General features: G+C 36.5%; 1 protein-coding gene across 1 annotated transcript in view; it reads right to left on the bottom strand.

Annotated features, from left to right (window-relative positions):
* The window catches only part of KPNA1 (karyopherin subunit alpha 1), a 76,742-nt gene that overhangs the window by 32,994 nt on the left and 20,894 nt on the right, over positions 1–22,854 (bottom strand). Inside the window, exons 2-3 of the mRNA XM_082459488.1 lie at positions 18,684–18,817; positions 1,036–1,143 (exon numbers count right to left, since the gene is read on the bottom strand). Of these exons, the coding sequence (XP_082315614.1) occupies positions 1,036–1,143; positions 18,684–18,812 (237 nt within the window). The 5' untranslated portion in view covers positions 18,813–18,817. The remainder of the gene's footprint in view (positions 1–1,035; positions 1,144–18,683; positions 18,818–22,854) is intronic.

Below are 22,854 nucleotides of genomic sequence, written 5' to 3'. Positions count from 1 at the left end.
AATACAGTCCACAAAATACTCCATAATCATTTAACATCCACTTTAAAAAAAAAAAAGAGAGAGAGAATTCTTCAACTTCCTGAAGAGCCTAGAAGAGTTCACCACAAAATAACAGTGTTGGCAATAACGTCTACATAGATTCCAAAGCAATTTAAACTGTTCTAAGTCCAAAAGAAAGCTGGTCCATAAAAACTGGATATCTATGAAGTAAAAAAAAAGAGAAAAAAATCTATAAAATACTGTGAATAGTCTACTATTTGCCAAAAAAAAGAGAGGGGTTTTTCTCAAAAGCAATAATAAGAATCTACTAACAGTGGTTGCCAGTGGGGAAAGAAATTGGGTGACTAAGGCAGAAGAAAAAGATTTTTCTTTTTTTGAAAACCATGTATATATATGATCTATTAAAACATATACAATTGATCAAAATAAACTGGAAATCTAGACAGGTGTGATCCATATAAATAAAGCATAATTTTTATCTGTTTATGCAACCTCAAGAAAGTTACAAAATGGGTTACAACAGAAAATTCCAATAGTTGTGATGTGGAATCAATTTTTAAAATCATATGAATATGTCCAATTTTGTACTTGGAATGAGTAACAAATTGGAATTTCCTTTAAAGTATCACTTATTATCAACTTTTAAGGAATAATTTTATAATTATCCTTTTAAGTTTTAATAGCTGAATTGATCTCATAATTAGTTAATTCTGTTTAACTGCATGTTATTCAAAATATAATAAATATTTTATGAACCATGAGTTTACAGATATAGTTTCCTTTTAAAAATGAAATGCCAAGTACTTTTTGTAGCCATCTAACCTTTTTTTTTGTTGGCTGCACCACACGACTTGCAGGCTTTCAGTTCCCCAACCAGGGACTGAACATGGGCCACTGCAGTGAAAGCCCAGAATCCTCATCACTAGGCCACCAGGGAACTCCCCTAACCTTATTTTTTTAAACTCCAAAAAAGATCTAACCTCATATCTTCATCAGAAAAAGAGTAAAAAGAGGTTCTTTCATTATCCTACTTACTGGTGCCATCTCCATGTTATTAATCTGAGCCTCATGGAAGCCTCCATCTGACATAACTTCTTCTTCTGTTTCTTCTTCTGCTGTAGCAACATTTCTTCGCTTGAATAACTGAAAAATAAAAAGTCTGTTACTAAAATAATTCTAACACAAGGTAGTTCAACATCCAAACACTCGGCACCCCACTTTTAAAAGGCAATAAGGATGGAGCTTTTTGAAAATCATTTTTTAAATTCTAACGTTTGTGCCACCTTCAACCTTTCCTGATGAGGAACTATTTCAGAATTCTCCACTCTTATAATCTAATGCAATTAAGTATCACATCATACTATCACCAACCCTTGATGAGGTAAAACTTACTAAGAGAGGCCTGACACTACATGACATATTAAAAAAACACATAAGGTTGAAAAAGGAGCTGGGGCATGCTTGGTCATTTCCCTCTTCACTACTGAAGTAGGTGATAGGATAATCTTACCAACACATCAGGGGAAATAGGATAAAAATGCTGTTAGAATGACTTAATACCTCCCTCATAACCCTAAAGGACAATGGATCAAGGCTTCCTGACCTTCCCAACCTGTCCAACAACCAATGATGACAAATGACCTCTGCTTGAACACTACTTTTAAAGCACCCATTAATTTGTGCAGGCAAAGGAGAATAGTTCTCGCTAACGGCAACTCACTAAGATGCCTTCCGTTACATCCTAGGCAGTACACTTATTCATTAAGCCATGACAGAGTAATAATAAGTTATCCTCTCACCCTATATGACTAAACAAAGCAGACGAAATCCCTAAAATAATAGGTTTCAGACATCGGACAACAGACAACAGAGGCAGTGATCCTTCAGAAGAAAAGAAACAAGGTCAGTCCTACAATTGCCTCAGATTGCCTGGATGGAGCTTCTAGCCTGCAGCACAGGTAGGGTGAACCTAAACAGGGTCTAGAGGCCCCCTCAACTGAGGAGACAGCATTCAGAACTGATGAGGCCAAGACACCTAGAATCTACAAGGCAGAGTACTGAAGACAAGCGACCAACACAGAACTCCAAAAATCTGTGGAAGGTTCCCCTTAAGTCTTTACTGGCTTAGTACTCACAAGCGCAGGTGTGTGATGAAAAGGTCCAAAGCTGGAAAAGAAACCGCCTTCAAGGAGCATGCAGAAAAATTTTGAAGGTCACACAGGTCAAGCAATCATTCATGTTTCACCTAGCTGTTAATAGAAATGACCTCCCAATATATGGGGCACTAAGGAGAATACTCAGAAGGGTATTGACTCAGTAGTGAGGTAAATTAGTCCCAGATTAAAGACTGTTCTGGTCCAGCCCAATGGAACATAAAAGCAAACTGGTTTCAAGTAACTTAACTACATCCAATGATACATTCAGAATTACACATATTAAAAGAATACAAAAAACTCCAACGACAAAGGAGGTAAAATTTACAATGCTCGGCATTCAATCAATTACTAATAAGCATGCAAAAGAAGTAAGAAAAGACCACCCACGAGGAAAAGAAAAAGCAATCATATCAATCAAAACCACCTATAAACGGAAAAGATGGAAGAACTGGACAAGGAATTGAAATAGTTGTTATAAATATATTCCATGTATTCAAAAGTAGAAGAAAGTATAACCATGAGACGGAGAGATAGGAACACATGAAAAAAAAAAGGCAAATCAAACACCTAGATATAAAAAATACAATTTTTCAAATGAAAAGTATGCTGGAGGTGATTACGGTCAGATTAGATATTGTAGAAGAAAAGATTAGTGAATTTAAGGCCATCACAAAATAAAAGGGATGGAAAAAAGGCTGAGAAAATATGTACAAAACATAAGTCAGCTGTGGGACATGAAGTGGCCTACTACACATGCATTGGAGCCCCAAGGATGGGGGTAGGGAAATATATTTGGAAAATTAATGGTCAAAACTTTTCCAAATCTGTGAAAAATACAAACCACAAATCCAAAATCTCAAAGAACTCCAGGAAGAAATATGAAGAAAACATGATAGGACATTATATCAATGTTTAAAATCAGGAATAAAAAGATAAAAGATAAAGCAGCCAAAGGAAAAAAGACATCTTACATGCATGCAGGGAAACAAAAGATAAGACTGACAGCAGACTTGCTGCTGGAAACAATGCAAACCAGAGAGTGTGGATCAAACACAGTTAAAGTATCTCAAGCGACCACTGGGATAGCCACTACAGAAGTTCCTCAAAAAACGAAAAAAGAATGAAATTCTGCCATTTGCAACAATGTGGATGGACCTAGAGAGTACTATGCTTAGTGAAATAAGTCAGACAGAAAAAGACAACAACAGATACTCTGTGTTATCGCTTACATGTGAAATCTAAAACATAAAACAAACAAATGTAGATAACAAAGGAGAAACAGACTCACAGATATAGAGAACAAACTAGTGTTTATCAATAGGCAGATGGAAGGGGAGAGGGATGAGATAGGGGTATGGGATTAAGAGACACAAACTAACAATAGTATGTATAAAATAAATAAGCAACAAGGATATATTGTACAGTACAGGGAAACATAGCCATTATTTTATAATAACTTTAAATGGAGTATAATCTATAAAAATATTGAATCACTATGTTGCACACCTGAAACTAATATAATATTGTAAATCAACCATAGTACAATTATAAAAAAAAAGAAATCAAAAAAAAAGGGGAGAGAAACTGTTAAAAATGGAGGTAAAATACTTTTTTCAGTAATGCAAAAGCTGAAAGAATTCATCACCAATAGACCAGCTCCGTGAAGAAATGTTAAAGGATGTTCTTCAGACATAAGGAAAATGATACCAGATGAAATAAAGATCTAAAAAAAGAATGACAAACACCCAGGAATTCCCTGGCAGTCCAGCGGTTCGGACTCTGTGCTTTCACTGCTGAGGGCATGGGTTCAATCCCTGGTCGGGGAACTAAGATCCTAAAAGCCACAAGGCACAGCCAAAAAATAAATAAAGTTTAAAAGAAATTAAAAAAAAAAAAAAAGAATGACAAACACCAGAAATCGTTAAAAGGTAGTGAAATTGGACTTCCCTGGTGGCACAGTGGTTAAGAATCCACCCGTCAACGCAGGGGACACGGGTTTGAGCCCTGGTCCGGGAAGATCCCACATGCCGTGGAGCAACTAAGCCCATGCGCCACATGGCGCAGAGAGTCTGACAGAGATTGGTACATTGAGGTTTAAGATTCTAGGGGCAGGGGCTTCCCTGGTGGCGCAGTGGTTGAGAGTCTGCCTGCCAGTGCGGGGGACACGGGTTTGAGCCCTGGTCTGGGAGGATCCCACGTGCCGCGGAGCAACTGCGCCCATGAGCCACAATTACTGAGCCTGCGCGTCTGGAGCCTGTGCCCCGCAACAAGAAAGGCCGCGATAGTGAGAGGCCCACGCACCGCGATGAAGAGTGGCCCCCACTTGCCGCAACTGGAGAAAGGCCTCACACAGAAACGAAGACCCAACACAGCCATAAATAAATTAAAAAATAAAAAATTAAAAAAAAAGATTCTAGGGTCAGAGGTGTTCTTGGTGATAAGGTTTAGGATTATGTCATGGGAAAGCAGCTGCTGAAATAGCCTGTGGATGAAGATCTCTGAAGTGGGAAAGATCAAAGAACTTTGAGGGCTTCCCTGGTGGCACAGTGGTTGAGAGTCTGCCTGCTAATGCAGGGGACACGGGTTCGAGCCCTGATCTGGGAGGATCCCACATGCCGCGGAGCAACTGGGCCCGTCAGCCACAACTACTGAGCCTGCGCGTCTGGAGCCTGTGCTCCGCAACAAGAGAGGCCGCGATAGTGAGAGGCCCGCGCACCGCAATGAAGAGTGGCCCCCGCTTGCCGCAACTAGAGAAAGCCCTCGCACAGAAACGAAGACCCAACACAGCCATAAATAAATAAATAAATAAATAAATAAAAATTTAAACAAAAAACTATTTGAAGGAATATTAGCTGAAATTTAAAAAAAAAAAAAAGTGAAAACAACCCAAATGTCCATCAACTGAATGAATAAACAAAAAGTGGTATATCCACACAATGGAATATTACTTGGTAATAAAAGGGAATGAAGTACTGACACATGTTACAACATGAATGAACCTTGACAACACTATGCTATGTGAAAGAAGCCAATCACAAAAGACCATATATTGTATAATTCTATTTATATGAAATGTCCAGAACAGACAAATCTACTCAGACAGAAAGTAGACTGGGGGGAGGTAGGGAGAGATGGGGAATGGAGAGTGACTGGTAACAGGCAGGGATGAAAATGTTCACAAATTGATTGTGATAATGGTTGTACAACTCTGTGAATATACTAAAATCCATTGAATTGTAAAGCTTAAATGGGTGAATTACATGGTAGGTGAATTATATCACAATAAAGCTGTCTAAAAAAAATTGACAATTTAAAACAAAAGTAATAACAGACTAGTGGTTTGAGAACACACATGTATAAGTAAAAACCATGAAACATAACATGGTATAGTATAAGTTGAAGGCAGACTATAAGTTAAAGATATAAACCCTAAAGCAAGCACAACACACACACACACACACACACACATATATCATATCTAATAAACTACATGCAGCCTACATGAAACAAAATACAAAGACACAATTATGTTAAAAGTAAAAAGGTAGAAAAAGACTGCTAATGCTAACCAACAATGCTAATTAACAATGTCAGTTAACAGGAAGTTGGAGTGGCTATATTAATATCAAGGTTTACTATCAGGAGTAAAGAAGATAATTTCATAATGATAAAGGGATCAGAAGACATAAGAATTCTAAACAGTTATTTACCTTTTTAACCAGGAACAGAAGGGACCTCCTTGAACTCAAGGAAGGGAATATATCAAAAACCTAAAGCTAACATCACACTTCATGAAAGATTGATTATTTTTCACCTAAGATTAGGAATGAGACAGGTATGTACACTTTCATCATTTCTATTCAAGGTTTAAGGTGTCAGTGAGCTGTAAGGTGCTAGTCAGTGCAATCAGGCAGGTAAAGAAATAAAAGGCATCCAGATTGGAAAGGAAAAAGTAAAACTGTCTTTATCTATAGTCAACATGATTATCTATGTAGAAAACTCAACAGAATCTACAAAGAAGCTACTAGAAGTAATACGTGAGTTTAGCAAGCTTTAGAACAAAAGTGATTATACAAAAATAAACTATTTCTAAACATTGACAATGAACAATTGAAAACTGAAATTAAGACACCATTTACAATAGCATCAAAAACTATGGGGGCTTCCCTGGTGGCGCAGTGGTTGAGAATCTGCCTGCTAATGCAGGGGACACGGGTTCGAGCCCTGGTCTGGGAAGATCCCACATGCCGCGGAGCGACTAAGCCCGTGAGCCACAATTGCTGAGCTTGCGCGTCTGGAGCCTGTGCTCCGCAACAAGAGAGGCCGCGATGGTGAGAGGCCCGCGCACCGTGATGAAGAGTGGCCCCCGCTTGCCGCAACTAGAGAAAGCCCTAGCACAGAAACGAAGACCCAACATAGCAATCAATCAATCAATAAAAATAAATAAATCTTTAAAAAAAAAAAAAAAAAAAAAAAAAAAAAAAAACTATGAAATAGGGAAAAATCTGACAAAAAAATGTGCACCTATACACCAAAAACTACAAATCACTGGCAAATTAAAGACCTAAACAAATGGAGAGATACACCATGCTTATGAGTCGGAAGACTCATTTGTTATCAATTCTCTCCAACCTAATCTATAGATCTAACACAATCACAATCAAATTCCCAGTAGGCTTTCATGTACAAATTGGCAAGCTGACTCTTAAAGTTCATATAAAAATGCAAATGACCTAGAAGAGGGCTGACACTACCTGATTTTAAGACTCATAAAGCTATAGTAATCAAGACAATGTGATATATAAGAGATAAACAAAGAGACTAATGCAACAGAGTAGAAGTTCAGAAGCAGACCCACACAGATACAGTCAATTGAATGTATTGATAAAAGGTTCCAAGGCTGGGCTTCCCTGGTGGCACAGTGGTTGAGAATCTGCCTGCCAATGCAGGGGACACGGGTTCGACCCCTGGTCTGGGAAGATCCCACATGCCACAGAGCAACTGGGCCCGTGAGCCACAATTACTGAGCCTGCGCGTCTGGAGCCTGTGCTCCGCAACAAGAGAGGCCCGCGCACCACGATGAAGAGTGGCCCCTGCTTGCCACAACTAGAGAAAGCTCTCGCACAGAAACGAAGACCCAACACAGCCATAAATAAATAAATTTTAAAAAAAAAATGGTTCCAAGGCAATTCAGTGGGGGAAAACAATCTTTTCAATAAATGGCACCTGAACTGGACAGCCATATGCAAAAGAAGGTCCATTTCGCCTAGCCTTACATTGTACACAAAAATCAAATGTAAATGATCACAGACTTAAATTTAAGCCAGAACAATAAAACTTCTTAAAGAAAACATGAGAAAATCTTAAGTGACCTTGGATTTGGCAAAGATTTGACATATAAAAGGACAATCTGTAAATGAAAAAAAAAAAAACTGATAAATGGAACACCACAAAAACTTTTGCTCTTCAAAGATCACCGCTGAAAATGAAAAGGCAAGCCACTGACTGGGAGAAAATATTTGCAAAACATATATCCAACAAAGGACTTGTATCCAGAAGACAAACAACTCAATTAAAAAAACAAGGAAAATATTTAAACAGAATTCACTAAAGTAGATATACAAATGGCAAATAAGCACATGAAAAGATGCTCTCAACTTTAGTCACTAAGAAAAAGTAAATTAAAACCATAATGGCATATACTACACACACCATAGGTAAAATGAAAAAGACTGATGATGCCAAATATTGACAAAGACATGGAGCAACAGAAACTCACACACTGCTGATGAGAAGGAAAAACAGTACAATCCATTTTAGCAAACAGCAGCTTTTTAAGTATACACCTACTTAGGTGTACCCAGTCATTCTGCTCCTAAATATCTATCCCAGAGAAAAGGAAATATAGGTCTACACAAAAAGCTGTCCATGAATGTTCACAACAGCTTTATTTGCAACCAGCAAAAACTGGAAACAATCCAAATTACCATCAACAGGTGAATGGATAAACCAATTGTGGTCTGTGCATATAATTGAATATTACTCAACAATAAAACAGAATGAGCTACTGACAAACAACATATGAATCTCAAAATGATTAAGCTGATTGAAAGAAGCCAGACAGGGCGTCCCTGGTAGCACAGTGGTTAAGAATCCGCCTGCCAATGAAGGGGACACGGGTTCGAGCCCTCGTCTGGGAAGATCCCACATGCCGCGGAGCAACTAAGCCCGTGAGCCACAACTACTGAGCCTGCGAGCCACAGCTACTGAAGCCCGCGCGCCTAGAGCTGTGCTCCGCAACGAGAAGCCACTGCAATGAGAAGCCTGCGCGCCGCAACTAGAGAAAGCCCGCGTGCAGCAACAAAGACCCAACGCTGCCAAAAATAAATAAATAAATAAATTCTATAAAAAATTCAAAATAAAGATTTAAAAAGAAAAAAAAGAAGCCGGACAAACAAGATGCACATTGTATAATTTCATTTATGCAAACTAACGAGTGGTGACAGAAACAGATCAGAAGTGGCTTGGAGATAGGATGAGAGGGGTAGAGAAAAGGTACCATAAAGGTGTACCAGAAAAGTCTGGGGAGATAAACATATTCACTATCTTAATTATGGTGATGGTTTCACAGATATATACGTATGTCCAAACTCATCAAATTGTGCAGTTTATTGAATGTCAACTACATTGACATATATCAATGCCATATTGACATTGTCAATAACATATGACATATTGTATACCACAAAGATTTTTTTTTTAGTTAGAAAAGAGTAATAGCTGAAATAAATTTAAATACTTCTATTATGTTAAACACTATGCGTTCCTAATAATTTTTTAAATTATTTATTTATTTTTGGGTGCGCCAAGGGCACGTCATGCGGGATCTTAGTTCCCTGACCAGGGACTGAACCCATGCCTCCTACAGTGGAAGCGCAGCGTCTTAACCACTGGACCACCAGGGAAGTCCCCTGATAATGTCTTAATACACACTCACCCTTTACTGCTCCCCTTGGAGGATGCTAAGGAACCAACTCATTATTTTGAAAACAAAGGGAGAGAATCAAGTATTTCTCTTTCCTGTATGATTAGTAATTCAGGAAAACAAAAAACTTGTTCAGGAAAAGCTCCTCTTTAGAGTGACCTGCTAGTTAATAAAAGCAGAAGGAATGATAAAATGATCACTGCAACTCCTGGTAAAGTAATGGATCTAGGCAATGACCATCAAAGGTTACTAAGCTTGAGGTGAAAAACTGATGGGTGTTGACTAGAGGCTTGATATTAAGGAACTGTTACCTTTTTAAGGTATGATAATACAGGCATGACTTGGAGATATCGCAGGTTGAGTTCCAGACCACCACAATGAAGTGAGTCACACGAATTTTTTGGTTTCCCAGTGCATGTAAAAGTTATGTTTACATTATACTGCAGTATATTATAGGAAGTGCCCAAAAGCATTATGCCTAAAAAATACAATGTATATCTTAATTTAAAAATACTTTATTGCTGGGGCTTCCCTGGCGGTCCAGTGGTTAAGACTCTGCGCTTCCAACGCACAGGGCACGGGTTCAATCCCTGGTCAGGGGAACTAACATCTTGCATGCCGCGCAGCGCGGCTGAAACAAAACAAAACAAAACTTTATTGCTAAAAAATGTTAACCATCACTTGAGCCTTCAGCGAGTCATAATCTTTTTCCAATATCAAAAAAAAGTAACATCACTGATTACAGATCACCATAACAAATACAATTATAATGAAAAAGTTTGAAACGTGAAAACTACCAAAATGTGACATAGAGATACGAACTGAGCAACTGCTATTAGAAAAATAATGCCAACACACTTGATGCAGGGCTGCCACAAACCTTCAATTTATTAAACACATACACACACACAATATCTGTTAAGCATGATAAAGCAAAGTGCAATGAAACAAGGTATGCCTGTACTACTCTGGTAAGCCTTTATCTTTCAGAGATATATACTGAAGTATTTATAAATGAAATAATTTGATGCCTGGGATTTGTTTCAAAGTAATTCAGGGCATTATTTTACTTCTGTCTAAAGCAGCAGTCCCCAACCTTTTTGGCACCAGGGACCTAAGACAATTTTTCCATGGACTGGGGTGGGGGGACGATGGTTCAGGTGGTAATGCAAGCAACGGGGAGCGGTAGGGAATGGCAGATGAAGCTTCGCTCGCTTGCTCGCCCACCGCTCACCTCCTGCTGTGTGGCCTGGTTCCTAACAGGCCACTGACCGGTATCGGTCTGCAGCCCAGGGGTTGGGGACCCCTGGTCTAAAGGACACCCTCCAACATTGCTTGTAGTACAGATCTGGTGGTGATGAATTTTTTCAGTTTTTGTATGCCTAAACACAGCTTTGTTTCTCCATAGTTTTTGAAAAATACTTTTGCCAGCTACAGAATTTAAAGTTGACAGTTTCTTTCTTTGAGTAATTTAAAGATGTTTTTCCACTGTCTTCTGGCTTGTATTATACACTATTAATGAGAAATCTGATGTCAACTTTATCTTTGTTCTTCTTTATATAACACGATTGTTTTCTCTGGATGTTCTTAAGACTTTCTCTTTATGATTGGTTTTAAGTAGTTTGGCTATACCATGCCATAGTGTAGTTTTCTTCATGTCTTTCGTGGCTGGAATTCACTGAGTTTCTTGGATCAGTGGGTTTATAGTTTTCAATAATTATGAAAAGTTTTTAGCCATTATTTCTTCAAACATTTTTTTCTCTTCCACCCTCTCTCCTCTCCTTCGGGGATCCAAACCATGTACTAGGTTTCTTATAAGTTGTCACATCACTCACTGATGTCTGCTCTTCCGTGTGTGCACGTGCGTGTGCACGCGTGTATTCTTCTACCTCTCTTTTTCATTTTGGATAGTTTCTAGTCTTATCCTTTGAAGTTCATGAATCTTCTCTTCTGCAATTTCCAATTTACCATTGATCCTATCTGTGTATTTTTGTTCTGACATCGTAGTTTTTCTCTAGAAGTTCAATTTGAGTCATTTTTCTATCTTCTATGCCTCTACTTAATGTTTTGAACATAATACAGTTATTTCATTGTTCTCCTGATTAATGATAATGTTCTCCTACTTCTTTGTACACCTGATAATCTTTGTTTGGATGCCAGACATTGTCATTTTGACTTAGCTGGGTACTGGATATTTTTGCATTCCTATAAATTTTCTTGGGCATTGTTCTGATATGTAGCTAAGTAATATGGAAACAGTTTGATCTTCTTGGATCTTGCTTTTATGATTTGCTAGGTAGGTCTGAAGCAGTACTAACTCTATGGCTAATTAATCTCCACTACTGAGGCAAGACTCTCTTGAATACCTAATGCCCCAAGAATTATTCCAGTCTGGCTAGGGGAACAGGCACTATTCTTAGCCCTATATAAGTGACAGGCACTGTTCCCTCTAATCCATTTGGGTATTTCTCCAGCCTTGGGTAGTTTCCTCAAACATATGTGATCAGTACATGCTTAATATTCAAGGAAATCCTTTGAAGATCTCCAGTTCTCTATGAATACAGGTCTCTCCTTTCTGGTATTCCATCCTATGAACTCCATTTGTTTTGGTGTCCCGGGACTCAGCTCTGTCTCAACTCAGGCAATCTATGGGCTCTGCCTTAGTTCCCCTTCCCTATGTTGAAACTGGGAAACTCTCAGGCAGCAAGCTGAGGCAAGTTGTAGAGCTCACCTCATTTGTTTCCCATCTCTAGAGATTACTGTCATTGAATGCTTGATGTCTTTTTTTTTTTTAATTGAGGTATAGTTGATTCACAATACTGTATTATTCTCAGGTGTATAGCAAAGTGATTTAAAGAGAGATCATTTTCCATTATAGGTTATTACAAGATACTGAATGTTGTTCCTTGTGTTATGCAGTAAATTCGTGTTGCTTGTCTATTTTATGTATAGTAGTTTGTGAACCCGATACTTCTAATTTACCCCTCCCCTACCTCCCTTTCCCCTTTGGTGACCGTAAGTTTGTTTCCTATGTCTCAGTCTATTTCTGTTTTGTATATAGATTCACTTGGATTATATTTTAGATTTCACATATAAGTGATATCATATATTTGTCTTTTTTTCTGATTCACTCCACTTACTATGACTTTCTACAGGTCCATCCATGTTCCCACAAATGGCAATATTTCATTCTTTTTATGGCTAATATTCCATTGTGTGTGTGTGCGTGTGTGCATGTGCGTGTGTGTGCATGCATGTGTGACCATCTGTATGTTTTCTTCAGAGAAATGTTTATTTAAGTCTTCTGCCCATTTTTTTTATTGGGTTTTCTTTATTTGATGTTGAGCTGTATGAGCTGTTTATATATTTTGGAAATTAAGCCCTTGTTGGTCACATCGTTTGCAAATATTTTCTCCCATTATGTAGGCTGTCTTTTTTTTTTGTTTATGGTTTCCTTTGCCATGCAAAAGCTTGTAAGTTTGATTAGGTCCCATTTATTTCTGCTTTTCTTTCTTTTGCTTTGGGAGACTGACCTAAGAAAACACTGGTATGATTTATATCAGAGAATGTTTTGTCTATGTTCTCTTCTAGGAGTTTTATGGTATCATGTCTTATGTGTAAGTCTTTAAGCCATTGTGAGTTTACTTTTGTATATGGTGTGAGGGACTGTTCTAACTTCACTGATTTATCAATACATGAGGCTGTCCAGCTTTCCCAACACCACTTGTTGAACAGAATTTCTTTCCTCCATTGTATATTCTTGCCTCCTTTGTCAAAGAATAATTGACCGTAGGTGTGTTGGTTTACTTCTGGGCTCTCTATTCTCTATTTATCCATGCCCGTTTTTGTGCCAATACCACGCTGTTTTGATTAGCTTTGTAGTACTGTCTAAAGTCTGGGAGGGTTATGCCTCCAGCTTTGTTCTTTTTCCTCAGGATTGCTTTGGCAATTCTGGGTCTTTTATGGTTCCATATAAATTTTAGAATTATTTGTTCTAGTTCTGTGAAAAATGTCATGGGTAATTTGATACGGATCTCATTAAATCTGTAGATTGCTTTGGGTAGTATGGCCATTTTAACTATACTAATTCTTCCAATCCAAGAGCATGGGATATCTTTCCATTTCATTGAATCGTCTTCAATTTCCTTCGTCAATGTTTTATAGTTCTCAAGGTATACATCTTTCACCTCCTTCGTCAGGTTTATTCTTAGGTTGTTTTTTTTTTGGACACTATTTTAAAAGAGATTTTTTTTTTACTCTCTCTTTCTGATATTGCATTGTTAGTGCAATGAAATGCCAACGGATTTCTGTATATTAATCCTGTATCCTGCTACTTTGCTAAATTCATTTATTAGTTCTAAAAGTTTTTGTGTGGAGTTTTTAGGGTTTTCTATATAGAGTATATCATATATCATCTGCATATAATGACAGTTTTACCTCTTCCCGTCCAATCTGGGTACCTTTCATTTCTTTTTCTTGTCTGACTGATGTGGCTAGGACTTCCAATACTATGTTGAATAGAAGTGGTTAGAGTGGCCATCCTTGTCTTGTTCCAGAATTTAGCAGGAAGGTTTTCAGCTTTTCACCGTTGAGTATTATGTTGGCTGTGGGTTTGTCATAAAAGCTTTTATTATGTTAAGTTCCCTCTATACCTACTTTGGTGACTGTTCTTATCATGAATGGATATTGAACTTTATCAAATGCTTTTTCTGCATCTACTGAAGTGATCACATGGTTTCTGTCTTTTCTTTTGTTAATGTGATGTATCACATTGATTCATTTGCATACGCTGAACCATCCTTGTGACCCTGGAATGAATCCAACTTGTTCATGGTGTATGATCCTTTTACGTTGTTGGATTCAGTTTGCTAATATTTTGTTGAGTATTTTTGCACCTATATTTATCAAAGATATTGGCCTGTAATTTTCTTTTTGTAGTGTCTTTGCCTGATTTGGGTATGAGGGTGATGGCGGCTTTTCATATAATGACTTCGGGAGTGTTCCCTCCTCTTCAATCTTTTGGAATAGTTTGAGAAGAATAGCTATAAGTTCTTTAATGTCTGGTGTCTTAAAACTGTTGTTTCACGTATTTTGTCTGTTTACTGTTGGTTGCTTTGAGTAATAGGGTAAATCTGGGCCCTGCTACTCCACTTTGGCTGGAAGCAAAGTCCTCATAGTACCCTTTCTGAAATTCAAAATATCCTACTTTTGGCTAATGAGAGCCTGTTTAAGCTATCTCCTGAGTCTTTTCACCACAGTTTCACATCTTAACTTCCTTGCTTTATGTTATGAAAAAACATTATAGGCTCACCTTGAACACTCCCTATCTTTAATGAAGAATCAGCTATTTTTCCAAGGAGCCTCGTTCCTTTGAGAGAGAAATTCTAATGACCGCCATCCCAGGGTACGAGGGGTGCTCACTGCTACAAGGCACATCACTGCTTCGAGGCGTTTTCAGGACAAAGCTGGGGGTGTGTGTGTGTTTAAAGAAAATATATAATGAATCCCTAGTGATATTACCAATTCAAATTTATAGAACTTCTTTGATTTTACATTTCCATATTTTAAGCTACAAAAATCCAGGTTCCTAGTATTAAATACATAAATACTTATTTGCTGTATTCATATATAAGAATACATAGTTTCAGAATAAATATCAATCCTATATGATTACAAAAAGCAGTTAAAGATTTGTTTATACTTTTTTTGTCCTTACGGTATATCCCAATATAGACAATTAATCATATTGTCATATTTTAAAGTTTATTAAATAATTCCTTTCTATGTAGTTTAACCACAACAAGCATGATACACAGTAAGCGTCCTTTAATTACTTTTATTTATTTTTAAGGATAGCCTCCCTCATGTTGATTTAGTTTTGTTTTACAATTACTTAAAACATTTACATGACTCAAAAATCAAACCTAATCACTAAAATTACATCTACTGGTAACGCAAAATTTATATTCACAGGCAGGGTCCTTAATATGGTATGATGGAATTTAAAATCAAAAACACAATACTATTTAAGTCACAAGGATGACAAGAAAAGAAGTTAAGAAATTACCTAAGACTACAGCTATGCAACAAGCCCACAGGATAAACAATACTGACTGGAGCAAGAGGACAACAAATATAAGATGAAGGTCTCTAGAGTAAAGAAATAGAACTGAAATTATCTGAGAAGTTTAACCAAGTAGAAAATCAGACAAAAATAATTTAAAAGAACTGTAGGAAAGAGAAGACAGCCAGGAATTCGAAGAAAGCCAAGCAGGTAAAAAATGAGACAATTAACCCCAGGAAAAAACAAAGTATTAAGAAAGGAAATGTAACCACAGTATACTATTCAGCTCAGCAATGAATTCTTACATATTGCAATATAACTCTACACTAGGAAGATGCACAGGTAAGGGAAAGAGTGGTTTAAGAGCTTAAATCCTCACCTACTGTAACAGAACATCAATAGATAATATTTTAAATTGATAAAGACATATAGTAACATACACATATTACTCAGAAACGCAGCAGTATAAACCACGTTGAACAGCTGAGAGGTTGAAAGTGGTTTACTTGGGAATGAGACCAAGAACACTGCTGGTTTGGTTTCAAGTATTTTAGGACTATTTAACTTTTTCAACTATGTACATGTATTATTCAGAGAAAAATAGGTTGGTTTGTTTTTATCTGCTTCTTTGACCAGTTTTATTAAGAAATAATTGACATACATCACTATATAAGTTTAAGGTATACAGCATGATGGTGTGATTTACGTATATTGTGAAGTGACTACCACAACAGGTTCAGCTAACATCCATCTTCTCATATAGATACAACAGAAAGAAAAAAACTTATCCATCTTTCCTATATATCATACACCAGTGTTAGCTACAGTCATGTTGTACATTACCTCCCTCATACTTATTTATCTTATAACTGGAAGTTTGTACCTTTGGACCACCTTCCTCCAATTCTTCCTCCCCCAATCATCCACCTCTGGTAACAAGTCTGATCTCTTTTTCTATGAGCTTGGGTATTTTTGTTTTTTGTTTTTAGATTCCACATATAAGCATGTGTCTTTCTCTGTCTGGCTTATCTCACTCCACATAATGCCTTCAAAGTCCATCCTTGTTGTCTCAAAAAAATAGGTTTTAAAAAAGACAAAAATGGCCAAAATAATCATGATTTGTATACCATGTACAGACTACATGTTGACTGAAATTGTAAACAAGTTATTCAGTGGGAAAAGTTGGCTGTCCACAAGTTTTATCAACTTGCTTACTTCACAAAATATTTCTTGTAACTAAAAACATCAATCAAGCCTCCATTCTTTATCACTATGGTTTTTACAGACTTTTTAGCATCATTATGTTACCTACATACATTGAGTTAGCAAGAGTCTGCTTAATTCAAAATATTTTAATAATAAATGCAAATTTCATCTTTTTATACATAAAAAATTATAAAACTGGCTCAATCAGAATGACATCAACTAGTAAAATTTTTGCCAAAAAATAAATTTTAGTTTGGTCTGCTGGTGTCAAATAAATAAAGGTCATTTATACAGTGCTGCCTAAATAACAAATATTAAGTGCTAGTCTGCTAAAAGGAAAGCTCTAAAAGATGCAGTTATCTTTTGTGTACTTGGCAGCATCAATTCCTGAACTACCCTCGAAACTAGCTGCACAGCTGGCCTAAGCCTGTGACTTTTCCAGATAGATGACTAAGCAACTGTGGAAAGATAAACAGTACCTAAATGAATCTGTATATTACTGATGTTTACTATTTTACAAATTAGGTGTGAAACAAGTACTGCTGTGATATTAAGAAGCCTGATTTGCTTTACCAGTTCTCCTTACATAAGATGGCACATATGAAACAACAAAATTAAGATTTTAAATAGAGCAATATTCCAGAAACTTATCACAGAAACCTATTAAAGCCCTAGCACAGTTTCAGACTCACACAATGAAGATGACAGAACTTCAACTACAAATGTTTTTAGTCAGATAAGTGGGGCCATACTTGCGACCTGACAGAGCATCTGCCTTCACGCAACTGAATATGAAAAACTTATTTTTTGTTTATATAGATTTTACAATGAAGTCTAATAACATGAATTCCCTGTCACCAAAAAGAAACAGTATAAAATAAACATTGTTAATGGCAGACTGTCACTACTACATCTTCAAATGGCTTTATGCCAAATATAATGTATAGGCTAGTCGTTATATTCAGACCTATACTTGCGCTTGTGTGCGTACATACGTGTATTCACATTTACATGTAAATATAAATATATAATAATGCTGTTGTAATACCTGAATTTTACCCCCAAAATAGAAGCTAAATAAAAGCTCATGCAAAGAAAAGGTTCCACTTCAAATAAGACACAGATGAATAAAGATGCAACAAGAAACCAAGAGAAACTCATCCTTTTATGAATAAGTGATTGCTTTCAAAGACAGTAAAGCACAATGTTAAGAATTCATAACTTAATTTGCTGCACTTAATATAAACTCTATTACAATATTACAAACTCATTGCCCTCCCACCAATAGTAATAATGATAAAGTGATTCAAACATCTACAGCCCAAACAAATAAAACACTGAGGTTGTAATGCACTCTTGGACTTCAAATAATTGGATTATCTAGTGCAGTGTTACTCAAAAGAACAGTGTATGTTGAATAACTCACTATAACTGTAAACTATTTATAACAAATTGCCTTATTTCTCAGGTATGAAGGGTTCTGACTCATTCACTTGCCTTTTATGGAGCTTTCATAGTGTGGGGGTCAAATGGTCCTTCCAAGCCTCAAGCCTTAGCAAAAAAAGTCACCTAAGTGTTCTACCTTTAAATTTCCTTGCCAAAAGGGATGGACCATTTGTCCTAAGCGTTTTTAGAGAAAGGTAAAGTGAAGGTGAGTCTCAGATTCCCCTGTAGACATTCTCAGGTTAAAAATGATCAAAAATCCCTGTCCTAAATGTCCTTATGAATAATACAGAATTCAGGGGTGAAAAGACTTATTCCTTGAAATTTTGTTTAAAATACTACCTAATAAAGAAACATAAAGATAGAAAGACACAAAGCAAGTACAGCAAACTGTTGATAATTACTGAACCCAAAGGATGGGTTTATGAGGTTCATTATCTATTCTTTATTTTTGTACATGTTTATAAACTTTCAAATTAAAATTTAGAATGAAAAGCAATGTTCTGTTGGTCACTTGAAAATTCATTAATAAACACATAAAATCTTAAAGAAGTTGTAGCTCTAGAAAAATAAAACAAATAGGCCAAAATATTAAATAGTAGTTGGGAACATGAGAACCTGAGAGATTTCTTCATTCTTCTATTCTGCTTTTCATTACCTCCACTCCCCTACCCCTAAAACATGTTGATTTTATAGTTGGGAGGGGGATATACACCACACAAACATATATATTAAACATTGTTAAAATTAAAATACAGGACGGTGCTGTCAGGATTAAAAAGAAACATTAAGTTCTTTAAGAGAAATTAATTAAGGGTAAAGGACTTACCTGCTCTTCTCTTTTCTGCTTACGTAACTGCAGTCCTTCTTCCTCCCTCCTTCTGCGCATCTCATCAGGATTCAGGGACTTATTTTTGTAACTTTTCAGGCGAAAGTTCTCTTTCCCTGGGGTAGTCATGACTTCTACAAAAATAAGAGGGAGGGAGGGAACAGATGAGCTCAGCTGACTATAAAGAGCTCTGTTACTTTAATAGCTCAATCTTTTAAACATATACATGCTCAGACCCACCCCACAGGAATGTCAAATGGTTACTTTAACAGCTTTATTAAAGTGTACAATTCAGTGTCTTTTAGTATATTCACAATTATGTGCAAATCAACACCACAGTAAATTTTTAAACATTTTCACCACCTCAAAAAGCTCATTGCTCCTATTCAGGATATTTCATGTGAATAGACTACGTGTGATCTTCTGTGCCTGGCTTCTTCAACTTAGCACAGTATTTTCAAAGTTCATCCGTGTTGCAGCATATATTAGTACTTTATTCCTTTTTTTGGCTGAATAATATCCCATTGTATGGAGATACTCCGTTATATTTATCCACTCATCAAATGATGGACATTTGGGTTCTTTCCACTTTTGGGCTATTATGACTAGTGCTTCCATAAACATTTGTCGACAAGTTTTTATGCAGGCTTATGTTTTCATTTCTCTTGGGTATATACCTATACACTCTGTTTAATCATTTCAGGAGCTGCCAGACTATTTTTCCAAAGTGGCTGCACCATTTTACATTCCTATCAGCAGTATACAAGTGTTGCCAATTTTTCCATATCCTCACCAACACCTGCTATCACAACTTTTTTTAAACTGAAATACAGCTGATTTACAATACTGTATTAGTTTCAGGTGTAGAGCAAAGTATCACAACCTTTTGATTCTAGCCATTCTAGTGGGATAGATGTCTTTTAACATATTTATTTGCCAACTACATATCCTCCATAAAAAATGTCTATTCAGATTCTTTGCCCATTTTAAAATTGTGTTGTCTTTTTACCACTGAGCTGTAAGAGTTCTTTAGATAGAAGTCCCTGTCAGATACATGACTTGTTAATATTTTGTTCCATTTTATAGGTTGTCTTTTCACTTTCTTGATGGTCAAATCTACTGTTAAAACCCTCTCATGAATTTTGAAGCACCAAAAGTTTTTAATTTTGATGGAATCCAAATTAATCAATTTCTTTTTCTGTTGCTCAATGCTTTTAGTGCCATACTTAGGGATTCTTAACCCTGTTTCCTTCTAAGAGTTTGAGAGTTTTATCTCTTACATCTAGGTTTGTCATCCATTTTGGGTTAATTTTTCTATGTGGTTTGAGGTAAAGGTCCAACTTCATTATTTTGCATGTGGCTACCAGTTGTTCCAGCACTACTGAAAAAACTATTCTTTCTCTATTGTACAGTCTTGACACTCTTGTTGAAAATCAGTCCATCGCATATTTATAGTTTTATTTCTCAACTTTCGATTCTATTCCCTTGATCCGTATGTGTATCCTTGTGCCAATTCCACACAATCTTATCTTTTTTGTAATAAGTTTTAAAATCAGGAAGTATGAGTCCTATTTTATTCTTTTTCAAGATTGTTTTGACTCACCTGGGTACACTGCTATTCCATGTGAATTTTAGAATCAGTTTGTCAATTCCTACAGAGAAGTCAGCTGGGATTCCAATATGAACTGCACTGAATCTGTAGATCAATTTGGGGAGTACTGCCACCTTAATGTTAAATCTTCCAACCCATGAACACAATTTTTTTTTTTACTTAGATCTTTAATTTCTTTCAACAATGTTTTGTAGTTTTCAGAGTGTTTTACACTTCTTTTGTTAAATTTACTCCTAAGTATTTTTTAATGCTATTGTAAATGGAATTATTTTCTTAATTTCACTTTTGGATTGTTCATGACAAATCTATATAAATACAATCGATTTTTATACATTGATTTTTATATCCTGCAACCTTGCTGAACTGAACTTGTTTATTAATGCTATTTTATTAGTGCATTCTTTAGGATTTTCTACATAGATCATGTCATCTGCCAGAGATAGTTTTGCTTCTTTCAAAACTAGTAACATTTTTTGTTTTAAAGTCTAATTTTTCTGATATTAAGTATAGCCACTCCAGCTTCCTTATGGTTGCTACTTGTTTATCTTTTTCCATCCTTATACTTTCAGTGTATTTGTATCTTTAAACTTAAAGTATGTCTCAGGGAATTCCCTGGCAGTCCAGTGGTTAGGACTCTGCGCTTCCACTGCAGGGGGCACGGGTTCAATCTCCGGTCAGGGAACTAAGATCCCACATGCTGTGACGTGGCCAAACATAAATAAATAAATAATGTCTCTTATAGAGAGCATATAGTTGGATTCAGCCTCACAATTTCTGCCTTTTTAATTAGACTGTTTAATCAATTCATATTTAGTGTTATTATTGATATAGTTGGAGCGATGACTGCTTTCCCATTTTTCATTTTCTGTCTCATGTCTTTCATTCCTTTATTACTCTTTTACTGCTTTCTTTTGCATTGATTTTCTAATGAAGCACTTAAATTTCTTTAGTGATTTTTTTCACTGTATTTTTTTAGTTTTTTTCCCCCCAGTAGTTGCTCAAGGGCTTACTACACACTTTCACTTAGAATCAGCTTCAGACTTATACTAGCTTAATTCCAATGAGATATAGAAATGTTATGCTGTATAATTCTATTCCCTTCCCCCCATTTTATCATATTGTTGTTACACATGTTAATGTTACAAATCCAACAACACAGTTATAATTATTACTTTATCATCTACAGTTACTTCCTTAGCTTAAGACAGTTTTGCTCCCACTCACCTCCTGAGCTGTTATTAGCAGATACATTTCAAATACATTACATTTCTATAGGCCCAAGAATACATTACAGCAAGTCCCCTACACACAAATTTTCAAGTTGCAAACCTTCCAAGATGCGAACGTGCGTTCGCATGTCTAATCATGTAAGCTAGTTCATGTGTCTGGTATAAATTGTCACGTGCATGCATCCTCTACAAGTGGTTGTGCTTCTGTATACTTTACTGTACAGTACTGTATACAGTACAGTAGTACAGTATCTTTATTTCAAGCCCAGGATATCCAGAAGCAAGCATAAAAGCAGCAGTGATGTAGCTGGTACAGCTAAGAAGCGCCAAGCAATAACAATGGAAACAAAAGTGAAAATATTGAGAGAGTGGAGCGACAAGAGGAAGAAAAAGTAACTGAAGAACTGAAGAGATTCACGATGCAGGAAACGGCAAGGGCATTTTCTTTATTTGAGGAGGCACAGTTAGCTTTTGAGGCACGGCACCCAAATGTAGAACAGTACACGAAGGTTGCAGCAGCTGTTCAGAATGCAATCCAGTGCTACCGTGTCACCTATGACAAGAAAACAAAGAGCTACCCAGACATCACTGGGTCGTTTTTTCAAGAGGGAAGAATAGAATTGAATCCAGCAAGGAATCAGAACTTGTGCCATCAACGTCAGGTGTGAGTGAAATTGCAGCTTGCCCTCCTTCTCATATTGCTAATGATCCTTCAACTCTACCATTTCCCATCTCCTCTCCCTCCTCCACTCAGTAACTCTTCTTGCCTGTTCACTCGATGCCAGCCCTGTATGCCAGCTGTGGTATTGTGCTACTGTACTTTTCAAGGTACTGTACTGTAAGATTAAAAATGTTTTTTTTGTTTTTTTATGTATTATTTGTGTGAAAAGTATTATAAGCCTATTACAGTACAGTACTATATAGCTGATTGTTAGTTGGGTACCTAGGCTAACTTTGTTGGACCGATGAACAAATTGGACTTACGAACATGCTCTTGGAACAGAACTCATTCGTATGTAGGGAACTTACTGTATATACATTATTTTACACAACTGCTTTTTAAATCAGTTTTAAGAAAAAAGGAGAAAAAATATGTGGTTATACACTCTCTGTTAAAATTACATCATTACCTTTACTGGTGCTCTTTGTTCATGTGGATTGAAATTACCATCTGCGGTCACTTGCTTTCAACCTAAAGAACTTCCCTTAGCCATCTTGCAAGGCAAGTCTGCTAGTAACAAAGTCTCTCAGTTTTTGTTATCTGCAAAGTATTTTACCTTCATTTTTAAAGGACAGCTTTGCTGGATATAAAAAAATTGGGGTTAACAGT

Source organism: Balaenoptera physalus (assembly GCF_965194825.1).
Source record: "Balaenoptera physalus genome assembly, chromosome: 4".
Classification (NCBI taxonomy): domain Eukaryota; kingdom Metazoa; phylum Chordata; class Mammalia; order Artiodactyla; family Balaenopteridae; genus Balaenoptera; species Balaenoptera physalus.
The sequence above is the reverse complement of the archived record's forward strand: the minus strand, read 5'-3'. Positions and strand labels throughout refer to the sequence as shown.